Source organism: Lithobates pipiens, unplaced genomic scaffold (genome assembly GCF_037356315.1).
Source record: "Lithobates pipiens isolate NorthernLeopardFrog02 unplaced genomic scaffold, aLitPip1_a1.2 Scaffold_23, whole genome shotgun sequence".
Classification (NCBI taxonomy): domain Eukaryota; kingdom Metazoa; phylum Chordata; class Amphibia; order Anura; family Ranidae; genus Lithobates; species Lithobates pipiens.
The window spans coordinates 178,243,364-178,271,049 of record NW_027507785.1 but is presented as its reverse complement, the minus strand read 5'-3'; the positions used below and the strand labels follow the sequence as shown (position 1 = coordinate 178,271,049).

Genomic DNA, 27,686 nt, shown 5'->3' with positions numbered 1-27,686 from the left:
TCCGACAATGCCACAGCTGTGGCCTATATCAATCACCAAGAGAGCAACGAAAGTCGCGCAGAGAGAGGTGAACCATATTCTAACTTGGGCAGAAAGGAATGTTCCGTGCCTATTGGCAGGTGGACTGCTTCTGTCGCTAGCTGTTATTCCCAGCGGAATGGTCTCTTCACCCCAACACGTTTCGGGCTGTTTGCCAAAGATGGCGGACTCCATACGTAGATCTTCTAGCATCCAAGTTCAACATGAAGTTAGTCAACTTTGTGGCCAGAACAAGGGATCCATTCAAATGCGGAACGGATGCGTTTGTGACCCCATGGGATCAGTTCTTGCTGATCTATGGATTCCCCCCTATTCTGGTGTCATCAGCATGGCCCAGAAGGTTATGGTATGCAGAAATCTTAAAGATGGCAGTGGAGGGCCCATGGTCCTTCCCACTATGGCCAGATCTGCTCTCACAGGGACCGATATTCCATCCCAACTTACGGTCTATAAATTTAACGGCTTGGCTATTGAAACCCACATTCTGAAGAAACATGAGCTTTCTGGGTCAGTTATCTCTACCCTGATTTAATGCAAGGAAGCCAGCTTCCAGAACTATATATTATAGTTATAGGCTTAGGTTTCCTGGTGTGAATCCAAGGGTTGGCACCCTCGGAGATATATCTTAGGCAGAATTCTTGCCTTTTTACAGCTGGGAGTAGAAATGAAATTGGCCTTGAGTACTATTAAAGGCCAAGTCTCGGCTTTATTGGTCTTATTTCAAAAGACCACTTGCTACTCATTCTTTAGTCCGGGGTTTTATACAAGGGGTGACGTGGCTTATTCCACCCGTCAAACCTCCCTTGAACCCTTGGAACTTCAACTTTGTTTTGTCTGTGTTACAAAAAACATCCATTTGAACCAAAACGACATATTCCCATAGTCCTTTCTGACATGGAAGTTGGTAATTTATGGTTGCTATATCCTCAGCAAGGAGGTTTTCGGAATTTGCTGCTCTTTCTTGTAAAGAGCCATATTTGATTTTGTCATGGGGACAGAGTGGTGTTGCGCCCTCATCCAGACTTTTTTTTTTTTTCATCAAAAGTGATTTCAGGTTTCACCTGAGCCAAGATATTGTCCTGCCATTGTTATTTTTGGGGGGGAAAAAAATGTTCCAGGGAAGAAGAGTCACTACATTGTCTTAATGTGGTGATAGCAGTAAAAATCTATTTTAAGGCAACTGCTCAGATTCGTAAGACTGTCGTCTTTGTTCTGCCAGAGGGTCCTAAGAAAGTACAGGCAGTGCTGAAATCCACTGTCGCTAAGTGGATTCATTAAGTGATAATTCAAACTTAAGATTTAAGGGGTAAATTTCCTCCGTTTTCAAGTTAATGCGCACTCTACCAGGTCGCTTAGTGCTTATTGGGCAGTGCGTCACCAGGCCTCCATGGCTCAGATCTGTAAGGCCGCAACTTGGTCTTCAGTGCATACAATCAAGATTTTATCGGGTGGATGTAAGGCAATATGAAAATATTGCCTTCGGGCGCAGTGTGCTGCAGGCAGCAGTATAAATCCTCAAGCCTGTGGGTCTGGCCCCTCTTTTGGGATTAAGTATATTGCTTTGCTACAAAAACTGATGTGCTCCTGGAAGGAGGAGGGGTTATATAGGGAGTGAACTTCCTTGATTGGGTATAACCAGGGTCCACACCTGAAGGTGGCCTATAACCCATTATGTAATTACTTAAGGCGCTTTGTCCCATGATGTACTCCAAGAAAAGGATTTTGCAGGTAAGCTGTAATAAAAATCCTATTTTGTTGTTTGTTTCAGTGATAAAGGGTTAGCAATGCCTTCATTGTAAACTGTTAACAGAATGCATGCATTATTTTTTGTAAATTTGAGATTTGAAAATGTCTGTGAACAACATGATGATTTTTATTTTTCTAATTTTTAGTAGTTGGTTAAGCAAATTTTGCATTCATGTATTTATATTGTTTGTTAGGTATTAAAAGGAGATATAAGACCCGCTATAGAAACTCACGAAATGTTATATCAAGTCACCAAAAAACACAATTTTTTACCAGAGGTAAGGAATTTTTTGTGCATGTCTATGCATATTTTGTGTTTTAAAGTGAACAGGTGTTAATAATTTTTTTTCCTATGCTTAAAAAGTAAATTGCAACTCTTCAAGACTGCATGCATTTTCTGACATGTAAAGTATCCAGCCACATTATAATTTTAAAAAAAAAGTACTTTTTTTTTTTTTTTTCTCCCCATGAATCACTCTGACTAATGTACTATGTGACAAGGTTGGGACATTGGGGGACCAGCTGTGAGAAAACTAAGAGCTGGTACTCTTCTCTGTATTGCTCACATCCATTTTCACTACTCTTTGCTCTTCCAAAACTACCAATGACTGATGATGTGTTCAATATTAAGGGCTGATTGGTAAAGGGTGGGGTCTTCTGAGCTAGGCATTCAAAAGTAATAACACTTTTATAAGGAGCCTTGTGGAATAGTGTTTTGGGAGCTTCCATTGCTGATATGCTTTGGAAAGTACATGCACCCAGGCCGCCGTCTTCATCCTTCCTTTACAATTTGAATAGCACTGACCTAGATCAAACTTGTGGTTTATTAGTTGTTGGAACAACTGACACACACATGCTTGCTCTAAGGCTGTTACTGTGTAAGTATTGAATACAACCCTGTAGCTTGTGCCTCTAAAACAAGTCTGCACTGTCTGTGTGTTACTTTCTTCAATGGCATAGCTTATGCATATGATGGAGACAACCTGCCATCTGTTGCATCCTTGGCTATGTACTGGGTGCAACCATGGGGCTGTGCATGCTTATACACTTCTTTTTTTTTTTTTTTTTTTTACAAGAACTCCAAGCAAGGGCAAACAGAAGATGCACCCCCCTGGTGCTTTTTCTTTTTTACTTTATAACATGTTTGATATTTTAAAGAATCCAGGAGTTTTGCACATAAACCTTTATTAGATCTCAATGACCATGATTACTGTGTTTAGTTAACAAAGTATTTTTTTTTTTCTCAATATGTGACATTGATCAAACATTCTATCTTTTTCATATTTTATGGACCTTTTACCACTGGATATCAGTAAAACTATTTGTTTTTTTCCTGTACAAATGCATATATACAGCTCAAACTGCTACATAGGGAACACTACGACCCACTTAGACTCTCTGCCATCTAGCGCACCTCTGGCGCCCTCTGTCCCATGTGCCAAACTGAATTTGGCTTGTTTATACATATAATGTGGCCCTGCCCTCTGATTAGGGATGACTGACTACAAAGTTAATGACAACATGCATATAATCCCAGGTGGCACACAGGGCTAGGTCTCCATCCATCTTTCTCCTAGGACTGATGTACAGTCTGGACTTATCCATACAGTGCAATATTATACATAAAAGAGAGGGTCATTCACTAAGAAGAAGGCACTGCACCAGTCCATACATGAATTGGTGCACTGGAAAAGTCATTAATCGAACGTGCAAACCGACGCACATTGAGGTGCAAATAGCGACAATACCCGCATACGTAAACTGCAATTGCCGCTAGGATAACTGCGGTTTTCTCGTTGATAATGGCGCACGCCCAATACAATTGGTTAATCTCATCTAATTGGGTGTTGCTAATCTCATTGCTATTACTTATAATATATCTTTGAAATGTGTGTGTGTTTTTTTTTTTTTTTTTGTTATCCAAATATTTCAATACATTACAGAGAAGCATTTCTAAACCAAATAAATTAATGTTTTCAGATCTTGATCTTTAAAGGTGACCATACACTGCAATCAGTTAGATGTTAAATTCATTTTGGTGCAAGAGCCTTTGTTTTCCTATAATTTGAATTAATTGTTCAAGTGCGTCTTACCTTTTTACCTCTTTTGCCGAAATATCGAGTTTACAGAGATTGGCCAATTAGATTGCATAGTGCAGGACCATCTTAAGTGCCAAATTTTGGAATGTAGATGTGCCATGACTCACTTGTATTTTCCAAACTATATTTCTTGGGCATTATACAAGGCACATGAGAATAAAGCTTTTTTTTCCAAGGCATGCTAGAGTAGTGATGGTGAACCTTTGCACCCCAAATGTTTTGGAACTACATTTCCCATGATACTCATGAACTCTGCAGTGTAGCTGAGCATCATGGGAAACATCTCGGGTGCCAAGGTTTGCCATCACTGTGCTAGAGTGATCAGGAATCTTCAAAATACGGCTCTCCAGCTGTTGCGGAACTACACATCCCATGAGGCATTGTGAAACTCCTGACATTCAGACATGACTAGGCATGATTGGAATTGTAGTTCCTGAACAACTAGAGGGCTGTAGTTTGAAGACCCCTGTGCTAGACCATTATTAAGCCTCCAGAATTGAGTGTGTGGAATCTACCCAACTTCTCTCTGTTGGTGGACACAAGTGTTTGTGTACATACAAATCCGTCACACAAAAGTCGAAAGTACAAACGTGCATGCTCGGAATCAATGCTTGCCACGAAATTGGCAGAAGGGGCCCAAAGAGTGGCGCTCAAGAGCTGAAATTCCTTGTAGTACGTCACTACGTTTGTGGCACGACAATTGTGTACCGTTAGTATGCAAGACGAGATCCTGGCACACGCCCTTTTGACAAAAATCATATGCTCGGTTGGCCAACAATCATACCGTGTGTACGAGGCTTTAGGATCATCTCTTCCTCAGAGAACAGTGAGTGGGGCATGGTGGTGGGAAGAAATTGGCAGCAGTATAAGCAACTTCGAGGAGGTGCGTGATGTCATTCCTGTGTGCTGGCCACTGCTTCCAGGAACCAAATATGCACCACAGGGACATGCATCTAGGTGTAGGCCCATAACTTTATTGGCGAATAATAGGAAAGCAGATGCAGATTTCCAGGACTGGACTAACAAATGTTTCTAGTGAAAGGCAACTGGTGTTTTCTATTAAATAAGCTCTAAATGGACCGTTGACATGCATCACAGTTGAACTTAGGAATGTGTCTTTGCAAAGCTAAACTAAATGAAATCCTTTCTTATTTTTGCTTGGGGATAGAGTGCAGAGGGATTTGAACTCTTGGCAGTTTTTGGGGGCTAATACACCTCACAAGTTTTGCCAGTTTCTCCTTTAAATTTATTCACTTCCTGTCACATAGCCAAACAGGAAGTAAGGGTAAAACTCTACCAATGTCTTTGCTTAGGGACACAGGTCAGTCTAAATGGTGTCCCCATTAGGTAAATTGCACTCTAGCACTTTGCTATGTACACCCCAAATTATTAGGTATTTTTGACTTTGGGTTTATTTACTAAAGGCAAATCCACTTTGTACTACTAGTACACTTGGAAGTGCAGTCACTGTAGATCCGAGGTGGACATGCAAGGGAAATAAAAAAAAAAAAACAGCATCTTTGCTTCTACATGATTGGATGATAAAATCAGCCGCTTCCCCTCAGATTTACAGCAAGTACACTTGTAGTGCAGAGTGGATTTACTTTTAATAAACCCCAAAATACCTAATAATCTGGGGTGTACACAGCAAAGTTCTAGAGTGCAATTTGCCAAATGGGGACACTAGCTTGACCTATGTGTCCCTAAGGAAAGACATTGGTAGGGTTTTACCCTCACTTCCTGTTTGGCTATGTGACAGGAAGTGAAGCCAAATTTCAGAAAAGGGACACAAAGCCCAACCTAAAAAAGACAAGCAGAGGTTCTAACACTCACTTGGTTTCCTTCAAATGCCCCCAATTAGAATAGGATTGTCTTGAGCTAGATTTTAGCTCAGTGCTCTAAATCAGTGGTTCTCAAGCCTATCCTCAGGTACTCCCAACAGGCCATGTTTGCAGGTTTTCATTCGTCTTGTACAGGTGCTTTAAATAACTCAATGGCTTGATATTTTGGACAGCTATTTTGGCTAAGATAAATTCCCAAAACATGTCCTGTTGGCGGTACTTGAGGACTAAGGCTGAGAACCACTGCACGAAAATTGAATACTTACCCCTCTGTAATTTTTCTTTCCTGGTGCCTATCCATGGCAGCATACACACAATCCATGCATATGTTACCATGAAGGCACCACGAAAGTAGCTTTTAGACAAGCCACGCCCATTTTTTTTTTGCAATGCCAATCAGCCTAGTTAAGCTGCAGTGGAAAACTGTTCCATGAAAATTGTTTAGGTGGGAGTGTAAAATGCATTACTTTGTTTTGCAGAAGCATGCTCAATCAAACTATTAAAACTATTAAAATAAAAATTTTGCTGCAAGTTTTATTGGTCAACAAAACAGGACTTGGAAAAGAGCAAGGAACGCAAAAAACACATGTATGTCATTTGAGACATTACCGAAATATGGTTTTGAGGTCTGACCATTTTGCAGCGTTAAAAGGACTGTACCCACAAACTGACAGTCTCTTACAACATCTTGATGAAGATTTTGCAAAATAATGCAGCACAGACAATTAAATAAAAGTGAAACTAACAACCTACAAATGACATATTGACAACATCAAAAATATTTCTGGGAAAAATACCGAGATCGCTATAGTGAATTGGGGATTTGAGCTTTGTTACAGGCGCACCATGTCTTAAATACGGAAATGTGCTTTGCGCTTCGTCGTGCACATCTACTTTTGATGCACCGTGGTACCGTTGGTGCACAGCTTTAGTAAATCACCCCATAATATATATGAGGTCCATAATATATTGCAGCTAGATTCTATATTAAATCCATGAGACTGTCCAGAAAGAAGTTCAACCTTCTACCTTTTTTTATATATATATATATATATATATAATTTGTACTGTATTATTGGAGTGTATAGTGCTGCCTGTGTGTGTGTGTGTATATATATATATATACACATATTATTTACACACACATTATATATATGTATGTGTGTGTGTAAATAATATGTGTATGTATATAATGTGTGTGTGTGTGTGTGTGTGTGTGTGTATATGTATATATATATATATATGTATATGTATATGTATATGTATATGTATATGTATATGTATATGTATATGTATATGTATATGTATATATATATATATATATATATATATATATATATATATATATATATATATATATATATATATATCATTACTCAGTGACTTCCTTGGTCTCCCTCCACTTACTCAGTGCTAGGATATATATCAGGCTTCAGATATCAGTAGCAATTATAACAAAAATTGTTAAAACCGAATAACCTCAATAAAAGCAGTAGTAATAAAAAATATTAATAAAAAAGCAGCCGCTTAAAATGCAAAAGCATATAAAATAGTTACGAATAATAAAATAGCACGACTCGGAACCAGTGCCTTAAATTATTAATAAAGCGGCGCTACAGTCACAAAACTTTATGAATAGCTTTCATGTGAAATAAAATACACATGAAGTAAAAATAATAAGGAAGTGTAAGAACCCCACTGCAGTCTGTGTATCATGCTCCCCTTCAGGGTTCAAACTTTCCAAACAGATGGCAAAATCATGCATGGATAGATAAACCACAGATCTTAGTAGGGTAGCTGGTATTGAAGCACGGTCCACTGGTTCTCAGGGCAAGAAAAGAGACTTCGCATAGTGTAAATTCGTTTTTTTGCCTCTTTATGTAAAGTTTCTCCATACAGCTTCACATATTAAAATCATCAAGCAATCCTTGGTGTATAAAAGTGTGTTACTTTTAATAATCGGGAGACAATGAAGCAACGTTCAGTGCTCACTTCCTGGTGTGTCTTCCTGTGTATCGTGGAACGCACGCATAATTTCCGGTCATTAAGCCTGACTAGTTTCGTCATTATGACTTCCTCTGAGGGCGTGGCCCAACAATGCTATGCTCCGTCTTTTATACAAACAGATGAACAAGTGGCAGACAGTGCTGCACCTGATATCAATACCTACAGCTAGCCAATTCTGTGCAATTAGCCAATGACAGCGTCAGAGTACACAAGACCTGTATGGTCGTGTGCAATTGTGCTGTCAGTGTAAGCACCAAATATAAAAAAAAAAAATATTCCCTATAGTAAAAAATAATAAATATATTTATTTTTACTATAGGGAGTTCTACATGTACAGTATAGTGATGCACTCAACCGTTTTTCTTCCTTGATAAGCTTAGGTTTAACCACTTTACCCCCTTCCTGACCAAGCCCTTTTTTACAGCACTGCTTCGCTTTAACTGACAATTTTTCCGTCGTGCGACGTTTGTACCCTAACTTTCTTTGGTATTTGATCACCTCCTGTGGTTTTTATTTCTCATTCGTTCATTGATGGACACAGCCTTCTTTTGTTTTGTTTTTTTTGTTTTTTCTGCCTAGTCAGAAGCAAGGACCTAGTTCCCTGCTGGGATCTCTAGTCCTGGGAATTTTTGTTGTTGTTTGTTTTCTCTTTTCCTGGATTTTTTTTTTCTAGTGTGAGCTACAATCAACTGCTGGGCTGGGCGCCCGGCTGGACACTTGATCCAGTGGTCACCCCAGTCTGGCCAGCGAGTGCATGCAGACTACAGCTACGTGCTAGGTTGGCCGTGACATAAGGCCACCCCCCCACCCCCTCCGAGTTTTTGATGGTAGTGCTTAGGCATTTAGGCATAGCACCTAGTATATGGCACCTCTGCCCTCCCCTACCTCCTTTGTCGAACAATCCTGTCTGGCTCTGCTGCCACGGACGTAGCCCACCTTGTGGGGTGGTGACCATGCTCCCTATCCTGTCGGGGAATGAGGATGACTGTAGAAGCGCACAAAGGGGTACTGGTTGTCACACTTGGTACATCTGTGCAGGAACCTTTCAAGATGGGGGGGGGGGGGATGCAGCGGTGACTGCGGCCGGGGGGCCAGTACCCCTTTGGATAAACCGTCCTGCAAGGCAAAAGCCTTCCCTTCTCCCTCCTATTTTGACAAATTTGTCCATGAAGACTGGTAGTGTCCAAAGTGCCTTTTGTGTTTCCAAAAACGCTTGCTATAATGTATCCCTTTGGGGAGTCCCTCTTTCAGAAGGGGACTGTTCCACTAGTAGTAGGCTGCTCAAGGCAACCATGGCTCCAATAGAGTAATCTCTGGCTTCTAAGGGTCCAGTGGACATAACTGGAGGGGGAGCAGAATCCCCCCTGCCTTTGATGCATTGGCGGACCTATTGGTGTAGGCGCTGCAGTTTGTGCGCTATGCCTCTTGGCGGCAGTTCCCCTGGTTGCTGAGTCGCTGCTTCCTCAGTGGTGCTTAGACATGTATTTTGGGGGGCTACCCTGAATGACATTTATGTCTCGACTTGAGTTTGTCCGGTTACAAGATATTTTTCCGGCTGTGCTGCTCCAAAAAGTTAGTTTTTTTGCTTTCAGTGGGCGTCTCGCCAGACTGCTTGCTGTTCTCCACGGGGGGGGGGGGGTTGTGCTGCAGCCTGTTGCTGCAGAGTGTGAAAACGGGTTCACAGTCTAAAAGATGGAGGGCATGGTGCATCTAATTCTGGACCTTAAGGCCCTGACCTGGCTTGTGTAGGTACAGAAGGTTAGGATGGAGTCCGTCTGCACGGCGGTAGCACTCCATCATGAGAACTTTCTGACTTCTGCAACATCACGAATGGTTACTTGCGCATTTTTGTTATGTGCCCGACTCCAGCACATCCTCCGTTTTTGCTGTGGGTGTGGAGCATTTTCAGCGTGTGGTGTTGCCCTTTGATCTGGCCGCCACTCCTCGGGTGTTCATGAGGTGTTGGCTTCCGGATCTGGCATGGTTACGTCAGTGGGGGTTGGTGGTCCTGGGCTGCCTGGACGATCTTCTCCGACTTCTCGATTACCCCGAGGAGCAACGTAGTTCCTATAGACATTCACTGATTTCAGTTGGCATCTATACTATCGGAAGTCTGCTTTGGCCCTGCCCGAACTTTGGATTATCTGAGCCTGACCGGGCTTCAGCTCTGGCCAGCGTTTTATCTTCCCCTGGACAAACTCCAGAAGTTGCATGTTTGTTTTTTTCATTTACTGTCCAGCAGGGGAGCTCCTCTGCCTGATCTGCTTTTAGTTGTTGGGTCTGATGGTATCTACCTTTTCTCTTTAGTTTATTGATGGACACAGCTCCTTTAAATCTTGACCGTAGGGTTATCACACCACCATCAGGAGAGGACTAGGCAGAACATGTAAAAACAGCAAGACTGCATAACTCCACCCAGGGGGCGGTCCCTCTGGCTATAACCCCCCTCAGCCTGCTTCCTGCAGCTCAGTACGTCAACACGCAGCACAACGTAAAATAGGAGGGGTGGGTGCTGTGTCCGTCAATGAACTTAAGAGAAAAGTATTTTACGACGAGCACAAAAATCCTATTTGCTCTTTTGTTCATTGACTGACACAGCTCCTTTAAATCTTTACCGTAGCGACGTCCCCAAGCACTGTCAAAACAAGGGGTGGAAACAGAAAAATATAACTTCACCCACAACCAGAGGAACGCCTCAACAAAGGAGTTGCCATCTGAAACGGCCGCACCAGAACTTGCGGCCAACGTATGCATCAAATTTACGTTTACAACAAAATTTTAACTTTTTCTTAAAAACTAAAAAAAAAAATGTAAATTGCAACTTCACACAGCCGCCTGCAAAACTGCAAGGCAAGCATCCGAAGATGCGCTTACATCAACTTTGTAGAATTTTGCGAAAGTGTGAACAGAGGACCAATTCGCCGCCTTAAGCACCTGGGAGATGGACACTTGATGTCGGAAAGCCCAGGAGGTCCCAATTGCCCTGGTGGAATGGGCCGTGACAGAAAAGGGGGGCACCTGCCCCTTCAAGACGTCAGTCTGGACCACTATCTGATCCACCGGGAAATGGTGGTCGACGAGACCGCCAGACCTTTTTTCGGACCAGTCACAGAAACAGACTCAGACTTCCAGAAGGGAGCCGTAACAGACAGATAAACCCTCAGAGCCCCGACCACGTCCAGGGAATGTAGGGCAACTTCTTTTGGATGTTTCGGCTTAGGACAAAGGGATGGTAATACAATGTCCTCATTGAGATGGAAAGCCAAAACCACCAAAACAGGGTTGAGGACGTAGCACCGCCTTATCCTTATGGATAACCAGATAGGGCGACTTGCAAGACAAGGCCGCCAACTCAGAAACCCTCCTGGCAGATGTAATAGCCACTAGAAAGACAACTTTCTGGGAAAGAGTCAACAAGGGAATCTCCCTGATGTTCTCAAATTGCAGTTTCTGAAGCGCCGATAGCACCAGGTTCAGATCCCACGGAGGTAGGGGTGGTCAGACTGAAGGGACTACATGTCTAACCCCTTGCACAAAGGTGCTTACCAATGAGTGAGACGCCAAGGGGCGTTAGAAAAAGACAGGGCTGACATCTGTCCCTTGATGGTACATGTTCTGCCTAGTCCTCTCCTGAAGGTGGCGTGATAACCCTACAGTCAAGATTTAAAGGAGCTGTGTCCGTCAATGAACTTCAGAGAGAAGGATTTTACGGTGAGTACAAAATCCTATTTTTTTTTTTTTTAAAGGCGATTTCTATTTGCACAGTTCCATACAAGCTCCCTTCGGGAAGATCCTGGCATAATGGGACAAATGCCCAAGGTCTCTGAACAATTGGATTCGGCTGAGTCAGGAAACCAAAAGTTTCCCAGTTTGGTGGCTTCGCTTTCCGGTTCTTTGGCGGGGAAAATCCTTTCTCCCCTTGTATTGAACAGGGTGACCACCAATGCCAGTCTGTCTGGGTGGGGAGATGTCCTGGGACTGAGCTCAGGGTCATTGGACGTTGGTGGAATCTGGACTACTGGGTCATATCCTGGAACTCCAATCGATCAGGCTAGGTCTGGATCATGGACTGTTCGAATTTGGGGGCTCTCGATACAGATCCAGCCAGAAAAGGCAACGGTGCTGGCTTATGTCCATCACCAGGGTGGGCCAAAAAGGCTGTTGGCGACCCTGGCTGTTGCCAGTATCCTCTGGTGGGCAGAATATCTCGTTTCGGCCCTTTCCGATGTACGCATTCCATGAATGGAATACTGTCCATGGGGTTGGCCCTTCACTAGGCAGTGTTTCATCAGATTTGTCTCAGCTGGGGCTCTCCTGAGGTAGATCTGTTTGCGTCCTGGCTTAAATTTTCTGGCTAGGCCATGGGATCTTCGGGTGGCCAATGGGACCGGTGACGTTTGCTCTGCGCCTTTTCCTCCTCTCCAACTTCCATTGTGGCTTTTTGCGCAGGATCACGGCTGCGGGTATTCCGGTCATTCTATTGGCTCCGGATGGGTCCTGTCGGTCTGGGTGCGCCTGGTCGCCAACGTTCTTTGGTGACTGCCTCTCAGGGAGGTCCCAAGGGCCGCTCTTCCATCCTGTTTTAGAGTCGTTGGTTTTAACGGTCTGGCTGTAATGAGCCTGGTGCTGCAGTTTCAACACTTCTGATGATTAGGGAGTCTACCTTCTAGTACAGGGATAGGCAATTAGCGGACCTCCAGCTGTTGCAGAACTACAAGTCCCATGAGGCATAGCAAGACTCTGACAACCACAAGCATGACACCCAGAGGCAGAGGCATGATGGGACTTGTAGTTTTGCAACAGTTAGAGGTCCGCTAATTGCATATCCCTGTTCTAGTAGGTTTTACCCCTGTTTGCGGAAAGTGCATATATCCTGGTATGAGTCACCAGGCATTCATCCTCGTTCGTTCTAGCTGGCTCCAATTCTGACCTCCATTTACGGGGGTGGGGGTGTCAACAGGAGTAGGCCTCCAGTACCATCCAGGGCCAGGTGTCAGCCTGGGTGGTCGTCTTCAGTGTCCCCTGGTCTCGCACTCCCTGGTGCGTACCTTTTTTTGTTCAAGGGGTTAAACGTCTGTTTTTTATTTCTCTGATCGTTCACCTTACCCAGGTTAAGGTGGTGCTTTACCCTTTTTACATAGTTCCATCCTTGGATTTCCACTTGAATAAGAACATTGTGTTATCTATCTTGTGTCCCTGGTCAGCGCATCCCAAGGAATTTGCCTTCTCTGCCCTGGATATGTATTTGGCAGCCACTGAGTCTGTTTGGAGGTCAGGCTCACTGTGTTCACGGACGGGCCAAGGAAAGGGGCTGTCTGCTCCTGCAACCTGTTTTCTGGATGGATCCAACAGATGACTGTTCTGTTCTGGATCGGGTCCCTCCTTTCCCTGTTGCGGCTCATTCTTCTCGGGCACTTAGTGCTTCTTGGGCCTTCCATTATCAGGCATCCGTTGCGCAAGTTTGCAAGGCGACCACTGGTCGTCTGTGTACGTTTTCACGAGTTCTACGAAGTAAATGGGTTGGCGTATGCGGATGCCTCTTCCTTTTTTTTTTGGCCCCAAGTTTTTTGCAGGCTGCTGTTTTAATAAAGGGTCTATTCCCTCTTGAAGGGGTATTGTTCAGGTGGGTTCCAGATTGCCCCTCATGTTGGGCACTGCTTTGGGACCTCCCTATGGTTCTGAATAAAGAAGGATGTGTCTATCGATGAATGAATGAGAAAATAGGATTTTTGACTTACCGCAAAATCCATTCTTTTGAGTTCATTGACAGACACAGCACCCACCCCTCAATGGAGTTTTTTTTTATACTTCTATTACTGCTTACTACTAAACTGACAACCTAGAGCAGGGAGGGGGGTTATATACTGACTGAGAACAGCCCGTGGTTGTAGCCAGGTGTTGATTTTTTATTTTTTTTGTTCTGCCTAGTCCTACTCCTGCAGAGGCGATATAACCCTATAGTTCTAAATAAAGAAGGCTGTGTCTGTCGAACTCTTGAGAAATGGATTTTACGTTAAGTCAAAAATCCTATTTTTTATTTTTTTTTGCACTATAAACAAAGCAAACATTTTGGGGGAAAAAAGCTATATTTTTTACTTTTTGCTATAATAAATATCCCCAAAAGAATAAATAAAAATAATTTCTTGCTCAGTTTAGGCAGATATGTATTCTATATTTTTCACAATAAACTTATATTGATAAGCAAGTTATCGCGTATACAAAAATGGGGGATAGATTTATGGCATATTTATTAGTAATGGCAACCATCTTCTGCGATTTTGTTCGTGACTGCGACATTGCAGTGGACAGATTGGACACTTTTGACACTATTTTGAGACCATTGGTATTTGTAAAGCGATCAGTGCTATAAAAATGCACTGATTTCTGTGTAAATGGCACTGGCAGGGAAGGGGGGTAACATGAATGAGCGATCAAGGGTTTAAATGTGTTCACTGGGCATGTTCTAACTGTAGGGGGGATGGCAAAGATCACTGCTGCTGATCACTGGGAGCAGTAGATCCCTGTCATGTTACTAGGCAGATCAGGGAAATGCCTTGTTTACATAGGCATCTCCCCGTTCTGCCTCTCCGTGTCATGTTCGCGGGCCACTGGCTGACATTGAGTCCCCGGGACCCACTGATGTCGGCGACATACAGGCATGCCACTTTGCCGTCGTATATCGGCGTGAGCCGGTCAGCAATTGGTTAAAGATCTTGTAAAGTATTCTCTCTATCTTTTTTTTTCTTCCTTAAAATAAAAATAAAAATACTTCCTTTTTGGCCCCAAACATTCTCCTTCTGAGGTCCCCTGCTGACTGTGTCCACCTTGACTCTTCTCTGCATGCCACCATAGGAAGCCATTTCCTATGAAGACACACTGTGAGCACTCTACAGATCTGGGCTGTGTACTGTACATCCATAGACACACTCGGCACGGCTCAGCCCCCCCCCCCCCTCCCCACACTGGATTTTATTGACCGTAACCTCAACCAAGATTTGAGGGGTGGGGGGGGGGGGTTTAGAGGACTCAAGACCTGCAGATGGATAATTATTTAAGGGAGGGAGGAAGGAATGGGAATTTTGGGGGAAAAAATGAATACATGTAGTTGCCCAACCTATTGTTGTAGCAGTAGTTCACCTAGCCTATGTGTTGATTTGTACATTTGTCATGAGTTGGGCTCCATTCACGCTTCTGCGACTTGTCATGTGAATTTAGACAGCAAAGTCACACCCCATGTTTTTCAATTAAAACCATTCAAATATGTGCAACATAAAGTAGCAGAGACTTTAAAAAAGTTTCCTGCACTACTTTGGTCAGACTTTCATGTGACCTTGAATGCCATAACCTGCAATGTCAACCCTCAAAAGTTGCATGAAAGTCGCACCCATCCAAAGTTGCTTCAAAATTGCATCAAAGTGGCAAGCCAAATTTGTGTAATGTTAGGCCGCGTACACACGGGCGGACTGTCTGACGGACTTGGTCCGCTCGTGTGTGGGCTTCAGCGGACTTTTTCAGCGGACAGTCTGGCGGACTAAGTCTTTCGGAATTTCCGTAATATTGTCCGTCCAACTTTGGTTTCAGCGGACAGTCCGCTCGTGAGTAGGCAAGTTGGACGGACTAAGTATGGCGCATGCTCAGAAAGGATTTACACAGCCGAAGGTTGCATTGCAGTGTATTGGACGTCGTATTTCTAGTCCCGTCGTACGTGCTGTACACGTCATCGCGCAAGCTTTCGGCGGACTGTCTGTTCATCGTGTGTGGTCAAGTCCGTTCATTCAAAAGTAGGACGGACTGTCTGTCGGATTGTCTGATGGACTTAGTTGGCCAGACAGTCCGCCCGTGTGTACGCGGCCTTAGTTTCATAAGTGTGAATGGAGACTTGCTGTTCAATGAAATGAATGTAAATAATGGGATTTGTTGTTGCTCTTGCATTGTGCAAATATTTAATCCTAAGTATTAATGTAGCAAGTGTTCACTGATTCACTATGTTCAATTTGAATGTATAATTCTTTCAGGCCTTTACAACTGATTTCAGAGTACACTGGGCACAGCATCCATTAAGACCTGAATTTGCAGAGAGTACATATTTCTTGTATAAAGTAAGATGTTTTACTACATTTATAATTTTTCTTGAATCTTTGTGGTTGCTGTGACATTTGTCTTGCCAACAAAACTGATGTCCTGTTTGCTTAAACTGTTGCAGGCGACTGGGGATCCATACTATTTGGAAGTGGGAAGAACAATTATTGAAAATTTGAATAAGTATGCTCGCGTTCCATGCGGCTTTGCAGCTGTTAAAGATGTACGTACAGGAAGTCATGAGGACAGGTATGCTGTACTTATTTTTTCCTTAAAGCATTTACAATAAAATACATGACAAATGGTATCACTATATCAGGCATGTGTAGGCAAACCATCCTAAACAAATGGAGGATATTGTCAAGAACATTGATAAATTCGTACGCAGAAAGTTCATAGGCTGCTAGTATCCAGAACATGAAGGTGTGTAAGCATGTAGATTTATTTGTTTACTTTGTATATTAGGCACATCATACCTTCCCCTGTGTCCTACCTAGCATTGGGAATCCAGTCCCTGTGTGTGTGTTGTGGGTTTTTTTATTTTTTTTTGTTTTTTTTATTTTTATTTTTTTACATCAGACATTATTATAACATTTGTGTGAGGATAATGCAGTAATGATCATCATATTTATTATTCTGGGACCATGGATAATTTATGGATATTTTAATTGTTTCATATTAAAAGCCAGAATAAAAACATTTTCTAAACAATATTGTTGTGCATCAATAATATATATTTTTTGGGTTAAAAAAGGAGTATGGCACTTGCTGCTCACTTGTTATAGTGATTTTTGGGGGCTTTCTTGTGAAGCTATGCAAAAGTACGAATAAGTAAATCCTTTGGCAAGAAATATGTTTTCAGTTTGTGGTATTATATCGGTGAATAATACATTTTATCTGGGTGATGTTTGTTACTGCATTTTACGCATTTGTCTGCTGCTTTACTTGCTATTTTCTTTTTTTTTTGTGTAAAGGCATAAAAATTTCAGACATGACCACTAGATAATTTTACTACAACTTTTTGTTTGAAGGATGGATTCCTTTTTCCTGGCAGAGATGTTTAAATATCTTTATTTGCTGTTCTCTGAGAGGGAGGATCTTATATTTGATATAGAAGATTACATTTTTACTACAGAAGCACATCTTTTGCCTCTGTGGCTGTCCACTGCAAATCACTCAAAACAAAAGAAAAACACGGTATGTATTTATTTTTTATTCATTGACAAATCAAGTCCTTGTGTAAATATGAAAAAAAAAGTTGGTGTTGGGCTTAATGTTTGTTTGGGTATTAAAATACCCACTCCAGGCACATTTCTTAAACTGAGAGCCCTTGCTTGCTCTACTGGGTTTAGCCCTCCTCTCCTTAGTCTCAGTTAGGTTACTACAGTGTTGACCTAAACAGTTATTGCTATTCTATTAAGACACAGGATCGGCTTTCATTATTGGACCCTTGTAATGGGATGAGAGTGGAGCATTACCACTAATTGACCTGATAGAGTATTGGGTGAAAGCAGACTTTTTTTTTTTCTTTTTCTGTATAACTAAAAGGTTCCTCTATGACATATGGCAGTTTTTTGTCAAAGTCTTTCACATGCGTACCTGAAACCACTGGATTGGAGTGATTTACTGTGTTTGCAATATGAATAAGAAGGTGATGCTTTGCTGTATTTGTTCAAAAAATGCAAGCTGGAAGGCTAATTCGTGTCTGACTTTACTTTTGAGTGTCATTTTTTGTTGCATTTTTACTATTTTTGTAAAAATTTAAAATTTCTAATAAACAAGTTGACAAAAGGTTTGTTTGGGATCCATAATGGATGTTAAATTAAAGCTGGGAATGCACGCATAGTTGATTGAACAAAAAAAAGAAAAAACTGGTAGATCCCTGTATCACTGATATATTGTGACGGGAGACTTCCCCCCTCTATGCCAGAATACACTGATCAGCATTTGCAGCCAGTGCTGATTGAATGCTGGTTTTCCAGCATGACTGTTCTACAGAATCCGATCGTTAGACCAGCTTCTGTTCAACAGAGAAAAGTCCACACATACCCAAAGTCGTCCAGTTTCTGCTGAACCAGACAGCTTTCAGTACATGTATACCCTGCTTTAATGGGACATAGGATTAAGGGTATGCTGAGGGAAGGTTAAGGTTTACAGTGACTTTTAAGTGTTAGGAGGAGTGTAAGAGCTGAGGCATTACCCTAGGGCAGGGGTGCCCAACCAGTGCCCCGCAGAGCCCTCTGATGTAGCCCTCGACCTGCTGCTCTAAGATGACAGGTTGGCAAGCCCAGATCACAGGTTGCCGACCCACCATCCCAAAGCAGCAGTTTTGTGAATGAAGCCGCTGGTAGTGCAAGTGGCTGCGGAGCAGAGCCACATAAGCCAATGCTTCCTGTATAGTGCCCGCTCCTGTCACAGGCGGAGTGATACCAAATGCACTCCGCCTAGGACAGCAACAACCAGCGATACCAGAATGGAAGACAGTTGGTTATAAAAGGTAAGTTTACTACTAAATTCACAGTATATATGGATATATCTGTTGTTCAGTGGTTACTGGGCTGCTTTCAAACTGATCCGCAGGAGCAGTGCAGTTGCGTGTTACCTGCATTGAGCCATAGACTTCTGTTTATTACCTGTGGGTTTGTTGCGTCTTCAGAAAGTGCGCCAAACCTGCAGGATATAATAGAAGTTTACGGCAAAGTGCAGCTAACCTGCAGAAAATCCACAGGTTCACTGCGCTGGACCGCGGTTTGGACAAATCGCAGCGCATCAGTGTGAAAGCAGCCTTAGGTCCCTTTCACATGATTGGTCCGACCCAATCGGACTTACTATTCACCTCTATGAAGCAGCAGATGTAAAACGGACTTGTGTCTGTTTACACTTGCCTACCTAAAAAAATAGAAAGGGATCTGCCCCTTCCATCTGGGCAAATCGGACTGGATCAGAGGGCCCATAGAGTAGAGTGAGCTGTGTCGGTGGACACGGACCTGTCACCCTCCCACTCCGCTCATTGTGGCCCACGACCAGTTACCAATTCGCTTAAGTGGCCCTCGCTCTTCAAAAGGTTGGGCACCCCTGCCCTAGGGTTTAGGTTGGCAGATTAGGGTTCAGTTGCAGGTGCAGCAGGCTAAGCATTAGAGGTGCTTTAGTACCAGAGGCAATTTACAAGTGTGTACATTTGAGGAGCTTAAGAATTTTTACTTGGTGCCACAATGGTATACTGAGAACTAATGTGTAGCCCTTTGGGAAATTACAAATCCCAGCAGGATGGGGCATAGTGAGAATTCTCTGGTTCACAGATATTTGAGATTCTGAGCTTACTGTACTATCAGCAGGGCCAGATTAAGAACATCGTGGGCCTGGTGCAGAGGATTTTGATGGGGCCTTTTATAAACAATAAATAAATAAAAATGCTAACTATTTTTTGTTATAACAAATTAAATTAAAGAGAGAGAGGGAGGAAGAGAGAGAGAGAGAAAGGGGATGAAAGAGGTGTGAGGGGTAAGGGAGGGAGGATGAGAGAGAAAGGGGGGGATGGGAGAAAGAGGGAATTACATCAACGCAGCTTGGCCAAGGCAAATGACGGAAGGCACAGAACCCAGAAGGAAGACCGGGTGAAGATGTAAGTGCCAGGGCCCCGCCGGACTGATCACAGCACAGCACTGGAGGTCTGACAGGTAAGTGTACCCTAATGTGCTAATATGCTGGGCACACTTGTACATTATGGCATAACCTCCCCAAGGGCCTCTAAAAAGTAGTAATGTTAGAAAAGTTTACTACCGCTTTACTATCACCGGAGCCTCTCATGGGGCCCCTACTGACCCTGTGGCCCTTGGGCAGTGCCTAAGTACATACCGTATATACTCGAGTATAGGCCGACCCGAATATAAGCCGAGGCCCCCAATTTACCCCCAAAAAAACTGGCAAACTTATTGACTCGTGTATAAGCCGAGGGTGAGACATGCCTGTCCATCCCTGTGTGTGTGTCCGTCCATCCCTGTGTGTCCGTCCATCCCTGTGTGTCCGTCCATCCCTGTGTGTCCGTCCATCCATCCCTGTGTGTGTGTGTGTCCATCCATCCATCCATCCCTGTGTGTGTGTGTCTCCATCCATCCATCCCTGTGTGTGTGTGTCTCCATCCATCCATCCATCCATCCCTGTGTGTGTGTGTCTCCATCCATCCATCCATCCCTGTGTGTGTGTGTATCCATCCATCCCTGTGTGTGTGTGTCTCCATCCATCCATCCATCCGTGTGTGTGTGTCTCCATCCGTGTGTGTGTGTGTGTGTGTGTGTGTGTGTGTGTGTGTGTGTGTGTGTGTGTCCAGCCTACCTGTGTCCCGAGCCTTTGTCCCGAGCCTCCGTCCCGTGTCGTGCCTTGCCTTCGTCCCGTCCCGTCCCGTCCTGTCCCGTGCCGTGCCTTGCCTTGCCTCCGTCCCGTGCCCTCTTCGTCGGCGGCCATTGTAAAATTCAAAAGCCGCGCCTCCTCCTTCGCCTGTGATAGGCGGAACACTGAATTTCCCAGCAGCCTGTGTTCCGCCTATCACGGACGTCGTATCATCCTCGTCCGTAGTACGAGGATGAGACGATGCCCGTGATAGGCGGAACACAGGCTGCTGGGAAATTCAGTGTTCCGCCTATCACAGGCGAAGGCGGAGCCGGAGGCGCGGCTTTTGAATCATAGAATGGCCGCTGTCTGTCTGCTCGACACGCTGATCGAGCGGGCAGACAGCGATGACTCGAGTATAAGCCGAGGGGGGCACTTTCAGCCTCAAAAAAGAGGCTGAAAATCTCGGCTTATACTCGAGTATATACGGTAGTTGTCAACATTTAAAAAATATTTTAGGGATGCTTTTTTTACAAGTGCTATATTTAGAGTAGCTGACATCCCGCGTGTTCCTCTATACATCACAATAGTAATTACAAAATAAAATAAGTACTAATAATGGGGCAGAACAAATATGAGGACTGTGAGATTTCCTTTAGTTGAACTGACAAAAGTGCCCATTCTAGAGCTGGTAACATTGAGGAACATATAATTTTAACATATAATTTTAAAGAACAGTTTTTTGTGGGTAAGAGGCATAGGGGAGGAGTGTGGATGGTATAAAAGTGTGAAGTATGTGCAGGTGAGGGAGAGGAATGTGGAGGGTCTAACAGTGGGCACTATGTACATGAGAGGAGTGCAGAGGGTATGGCAGAAGGCACTATGTACAGGAGAGGAGTGTGAAGGGTAAGACAGTGGGCAGTATGCACAGCAGAGGAGTGTAGAGGGTATGAAATTGGGCACTATGTATAAGAGAAGAGTGTGGAGGGTATGACAGTGGGCACTATGTACAGGAGAGTAGGACAGTAAGCAGTAATTACAGGAGAGGAGTGTGGAGGGAGGGTAAGACGGTGGGCACTATGTATAGGAGAGGAGTATGGAGGGTATGAAAGTTAGTAGTATGTACAGGAGTGGAGGGTATGACAGTGGGCACTATGTATAGGAGAGAAGTGTTGGAGGTATGGCAGTGGGCACTATGTATAGGAGAGAAGTGTTGGAGGTATGACAGTGGGCACTATGTATAGGAGAGGAGTGTGGAGGGTATGACAGTGAGTAGTATGTACAGGAGAGGAGTATGGAGGGTATAGCGGTGGGCACTATGTATAGGAGAGGAGTATGGAGGGTATGGCGGTGGACACTATGTACAGGAGAGAAGTGTATGACAGTGGGCACTATGTATATGAGAGGAGTATGGAGGGTATGATAGTAAGTAGTATGTACAGGAGAGGAGTGTGGAGGGTATGACAGTGGGCACTATGTATAGGAGAAAAGTGTTGGAGGTATGGCAGTGGGCACTATGTATAGGAGAGAAGTGTGGAAAGTATGACAGTGGGCACTATGTATAGGAGAGAAGTGTGGAGAGTATGACAGTGTGCACTATATATAGGAGAGGAGGATGAAGTAATCTGGGAAGGAAAAATGTAAAGGTTTGTGGAAGGATGTTTAGGGACTGCGTAGTGGTTAAGCGGGCCATACATGGATTGAAATTACACCAATTAAGCAGAGACCAGCCATAGTCGATCTATGCATGGGCTAGCTGGTTTTACACAAGTCAACCTATTAAGCGACTTGAGTGCAACCAGCCTGTCAGGTTTTCCCCAAAACAATCAGTGCTGCCAGCTATAGTTAGCAACACTAATCATTGTATTCACTGGCAGAACACAATAACACTGCGGGAGTGATTGCCCCATTCACAGGTCAGCAGGTGAGAGGGTGTGTGGGGACAGGCTGGGGAGAGATACTAGTCAGTCCCTGGGTAGGCACTGGTTAGTATCAGAGCCAGATACACACAGGTTACATACGCCAAGATCATTAGAGCGAGAGCAATAATTCTAGCACTAGACCTCCTCTGTAACTCTAAACATGTAACCTGTAAAAAAATGTAAAGCATCGCTTAGTACACAACAAAAAATCGTGATAACTTTAGTGTTTTTTTTTTATGAATGAAACAGTTTCTTTCCAACATAAAAAGTTGCAAATACCACCATTTTATTCCATAGGGTGTCGGCTAAAACAATATATAATGCTTGAGGGTTCTGAGTAATTTTCTAGCATAAAAAAATGATGATTTTTACATGTAGGAGAGAAGTCTCAGAATGGGCCTGGGTGGCAAGGGGTTAATTATCATAAGTAATATACAAATAATTATTATAAGCTCTGTGAGTTCATCCTCTCAGTCTGCTGCAGAGTGTTCCAGCTTGTATTTATACTGCCGCTCTGTATGTAGCTTCTGACAGGCTGTGCAAGGAGCCCCGTATCTCCGGAACCATAGATGATGGCAGCCCCATATTTTAACCAGTGCTGGGGTGGGTATTTAGCTACATACCCACCAAATATGGGGTCTCTGTGACTCCTGATCTCCGAGCTACAATCATTGAAGTCGATCTTTTTTTTTTTTTTTTTTGATTTTTTTTTTTTTTTTTTTTTTTGGGCAAATGGGCCTATTTTGAGAAAGGGGCCTGGAGCTGCAGCTCCAATAGCCCCTATGTTAATCCGGCCCTGACTATCAGGTGATATATTTGTCCTCGACACCAAGCCTGTCACTAGCAAGGCTTTTGGCACAGAGATTCAGTGTAAACAGGGTAGCGGGCCGTTGTTTTATCCCTATACTAAAGTACTTTCCTTAACCTTACACACGCTATCCCTCTAACAATTTAAAGCGATCCCTTAACACTTAAAGTGGTTGTATAGTCCTTTTTTTTTATGACTTTTACCTACAGGAAAGCCTTTAATAAGATGCGGTTTAGGAGATATTTGCGCAGCTGACTGCAGCGGCGCATGTGCACAGGGGATTCTCTGCTGAAAGTCTGGCAGACGCCGGACCCTGCCGGAAAGAAATCTCCTGCGCGCATGCACGGGAGTGACGATATCGCGGCTCCGGCCACTCACAGTGCCGGAGCCGCGATACCCGGAAGAAACGCCGATGGAACATGTCACCTCCCTCGGCGTGGATCGGGCCAGATGTCGGGGCCTCATTCTAAGGTAAGTATTTCATAATGAGCTAGTATGCGGTGCATACTAGCTCATTATGCCTTTTCCTTTGCAGGTCAGGAAAAAAAAATGCAGGTATACAACTGCTTTACGTTAAGATTTAGGGTTAAAGAAGCTTAATCTCTAAAACAAATGTTACTGCGTTCCTTTTTTTTTTTTTTTCTTCCCTCGACAGTAATTCTCACCGTGAATACTACGCTGTGCTTTTGAGCCACATGTTACACCTTTTGTGGCCTGAGGCCAGTTTAAAATTTTACCTAAATAGTTCTACATTTAATCAAAGGGGTACTTGTATATTTCACAATTTAAACAAGAATTCCAAGTATGGATATTTTTAGATAGTTATGTTGGTTCAACGTGAACCAATGTATATATGCATATACCATATCTAGCCAAACTCATGGATGCTGGAGATCACTAAAGTAGGCACCACTACTTCATTGATCTCCACTTGCTTCGGGTTCCCATGCTGAGCAGCTGCATTGTGAACACAAGAGGTTGGCCGCACTGCACCAATGCTATTAAGAGAATTTTTTTTTTTCTTTAATGAGAAAGAGAGGTGGGGCTGTGTCATCACGACCTTCACCTTGCCCAGTGGTTATTTAGGTTAACCTTTATAGAGGAACGTCAAGGTCTGTGTGTTCTACTTGCCACAGGATTTGTAGTTTGCCTTAGTCTTGTAATTTACATAACTTCAGCCTCACATAGCCACCGTCCAAAGGCATCTCTATTTCAGATTTGCAGCCTCCTTTTCCCTGCATGCTCTTTTGATATTGAGCAACAATAAGATGATTCCTTTTGTTGACCATCGATCAACAGGTGACAGAGGTAGCTGGGATTGGGAGGTGATTATCCATATTTTGGACATTTCTTTTTATGGAGAAGATGGTTTGTTTTGATAATTAAAGTTGCATCATTAAAGATGACAAGGTTTTTATTGTGTTTTTTAGTTTTTTGATGGCTGATACAGCACTATACACATTAGTTATGTGTAATAGTGTATATTTTATTACCTGCTGGCTTCCCTGCTGTGCCTTCTCACAACTGCTAGACATTGTTCTGTAAATGTGTAATTTAATTCTGTCATTCCAACGGCTCCCCCACCCATATATAGAATTCAATGCATCGTGGGAGTGTAGTAATAAGAGTTGTGTGAATTGCGGAAGGGGGCAACTTTTCTGTGTAGCTGCAGTTAACTTCCACAGCTTCGGAAGACAATGGCTCAGGACTGCATCTAGCAGCTCTGAAGAGGCACAGCAGAGAAAATTTTGTGCAGAATTAGCAGCCTGCAGGTAATGGGATTCCCTCATCACACAAAAAATATACTTAACTTTAGCTTAACGTGATTGTAACGTCTCATGTTTTTTCCTATACAAATAACAAACATGTTATACTTACCTGCTCTGTTGCAGTGGATTTGCATAGAGCAGCCCAGATTCTGCTCTTTTTGGGTCCCTCTTCTGTGCTCTTGGTCCCTCCCTCCTGTTGAGTGCCCCCACAGCAAGCCACTTGCTATGGGGCAACCCAAGCAGAGTCGCAGCTCCCGGTGTTCATTCAGACACTGGGCCTTGGTCCTGCCCCCTCTTTACCTTGATTGGCTAGCTGACTTTGACAGCAGTGACAGCTAATGGCACCGATGCTGTGTCCTAACCAATCGGGGGGGATCTGACAGCTGAGGCACTTGTGGACATCGCTGGACAGAGAGGGACCTCAACCCTAAGTGGGGGGGTCTGCTGCACACAGAAGGCTTTTTCTGCATAGAATGCATGAGGATAAAGAAAAACCTTCTGACTTTACAACCACTTTAAACCGCCTTTTAGAAATGTGTTCGAGTTGCAAGACTTTGGCTGTACAGAATTTCATTTTTGTGGCAAATAAAACCATTTAACATTTAAGAATTTCAATGATGAGCTGTATTTACTCAAATGAGTAGACGCAATAAGAATGTGGTTACAAATACGAATCTAAGTTTATATTTTTCTTAGGTTTTATTTCACTTGATTGGTAATAACATAAATAGTCATGTTATAACTCTCTGAAAGTAAAGCTTGTTTTAACTGAATGATTACCATAATTGCTTGCAGACTACACAGTATACAGAGCTTGATGACAGCAACTTTGATTGGTCTTGTCCAAATACACAAATCCTTTTTCGCAATGACCCTTTGTATGCTCAGAGTATCCGTGAGCCCTTTAAAAATGTGGTTGACAAGAATTGTCCTCGTACTACTGCAGGAATGTGAGTCACGTTATTTTAATGTCCAAATGTGTAATAATGAACCTTTATAACATGAATAACATGATGAACTTTAGAACCTCGTTTGTGTGTATGTGTGTATATATAGAGAGATAGAGATATTATATAATTCACAGGATTGCTGCACAAACCTTTAATTGCAATGGAAAAACATACAAAAATTAGCAGTATTCCATAGTAGTTACAGTTTCGGCCTGTTTTAGAGACAGCCCTTCCTCAAACGGGAACACATCATGGTATGACAAACATAATGGTGTATGTATATACATACATGCATGCATACATACACACTTGGAATCGATTCAGTTAATTAGATAATCATTCAGGATTACATCTGAATACAATCTTCATTAAATCAGACAAGGAAATGGCTGTAAGCTGGATACAATCATTGTCGCCAAAAATACCAGAATTCCAATAAAAACCTGCATATAAAGATCAGTGAATCATTATAACAATGTTATTGTTAATACCCATAATTCGATCTATCTAGACTTCTATAAAAACTACAAAAATGGTATATATAAAAAAACAAATTAAACCTTCATGTATATAGAAGGAGATTAATTCACACAAACAGGTGCAAATCCATAGCTGAGATTAATCCCTTAGGATTTAATGTATCTAAAAATAATTATCCACTGTACCTCCTTAAAGCGGTTGTATACCCGCACAAAAACAAAAAACAAAACAAAAAACTGTAAGGCAGAGGCGTAATGAGCCAGTATGCACCGCATACTAGCTCGTTATGAAGTACTTACCTTCAAACGAGGCAGCTCTGGCGCTGTGAGTGGCTGGAGCCTCGATGACTTTGGGAGTCTTCTTTCTGGCAAGGTCCTGCAGCATCTGCCGGACCTTCAGAGCGCTTGCGCCCCTGACGTCAGCGGCTGCGTGTAAGGTGAATATCTCCTAAACCGTACAGGTTTTGGAGATATTAATTTTACCTACAGGTAAGCCTTATAGGCTTACCTATAGGTAAGAATTAGGTATACAACCACTTTAAAATCAATTCACGATTTACCTCCTCTTCTGTTAAGATTAACCCCATCTATGACAATAAACTTTAATTGTGAGATTTCATGCCCTTTCTCAACAAAGTGTCTAGCCAACAGTAATTGTGTTAATTTATCTCTTGTGGAGTACTTATGACATGCAATGCAATCTTTTACTTTGTGTAGTTTCGCCCACATGGTCACTTGATCACATAAACAACAAATGACGATTGACATGTATAATGTCCTTTGATATCTATCCTATATCCTCTATGTGGGTGAGAGAAAAATGTTGTCATAGTTGCATTGAATGCAATTCAATCAAGGGAATGAACCATTATTACGTGGTCCCAAAAATGTTTAGGGGGTAGTATATGAACAGTATTGATCAGACCTCGCTAGTCTGTCTCGTAAAGGTTTACCCATCTATGAAGGAAGGGGGGTTGCATGAAATTCAGAGATATTTGGATAATTTTCTCTGAGTATAGACCAGTGGTTTCTGATTTATACTGTATATTTGAAAAGAAAAAGGATGGAACTAAGACACACAAGGAATTCTCCAATTAATAACCAGTGACATGCTTCAATACCCAGTTTGTGAGGGATGACCGTATACAAGCTAGATAAATTCCATATCACTAGGATGGAATCGGGCACAACCATCCTTGACCTGATTTAGAAAATCTCCTGTATCTCGAATATAGGACCTGGTTTGTACCACCAGCAGTGTCAAGCACTTATCCATATATTGTGCTAGAGGGGCTGTGACCAACTCCATCCCAGAGACAATTGGGCTTCTTTGTGAATTTTAGGTAAGATCTAAATTACAGGTGTACTCGGATAATCAATCATCAAATAAATAAGATGTATCATTGTCAATAATCCCCTTTTTAACTGCCTGAGTTACCACATTTTGTATTCTATTTTGTACCCTAAAAATGGGACTAGAATTCAGGGGCATATACATCTATCTGCCAACTGTTTCAAAATGTCTTGCTCCTATGTCTTCATATCCCTTACCACTATAGCACCCCCCTTGTTGGCTGGTTTGATCACGGTGTCACGCCGAGCTGACAAGGCGGATACTGCA

The 27,686-nt window shown here is 42.9% G+C and overlaps 1 protein-coding gene across 2 annotated transcripts in view; it reads left to right on the top strand.

The window, feature by feature from the left end:
* EDEM3 (ER degradation enhancing alpha-mannosidase like protein 3) overlaps positions 1-27,686 on the top strand; it is a 123,652-nt gene that overhangs the window by 54,692 nt on the left and 41,274 nt on the right. For both annotated transcript variants that reach the window (XM_077452661.1, XM_077452662.1), the window contains exons 11-15: positions 1,980-2,063; positions 15,748-15,831; positions 15,936-16,060; positions 16,843-17,008; positions 25,432-25,586. In XM_077452661.1, coding sequence (XP_077308787.1) covers positions 1,980-2,063; positions 15,748-15,831; positions 15,936-16,060; positions 16,843-17,008; positions 25,432-25,586 — 614 coding nt within the window. The remainder of the gene's footprint in view (positions 1-1,979; positions 2,064-15,747; positions 15,832-15,935; positions 16,061-16,842; positions 17,009-25,431; positions 25,587-27,686) is intronic.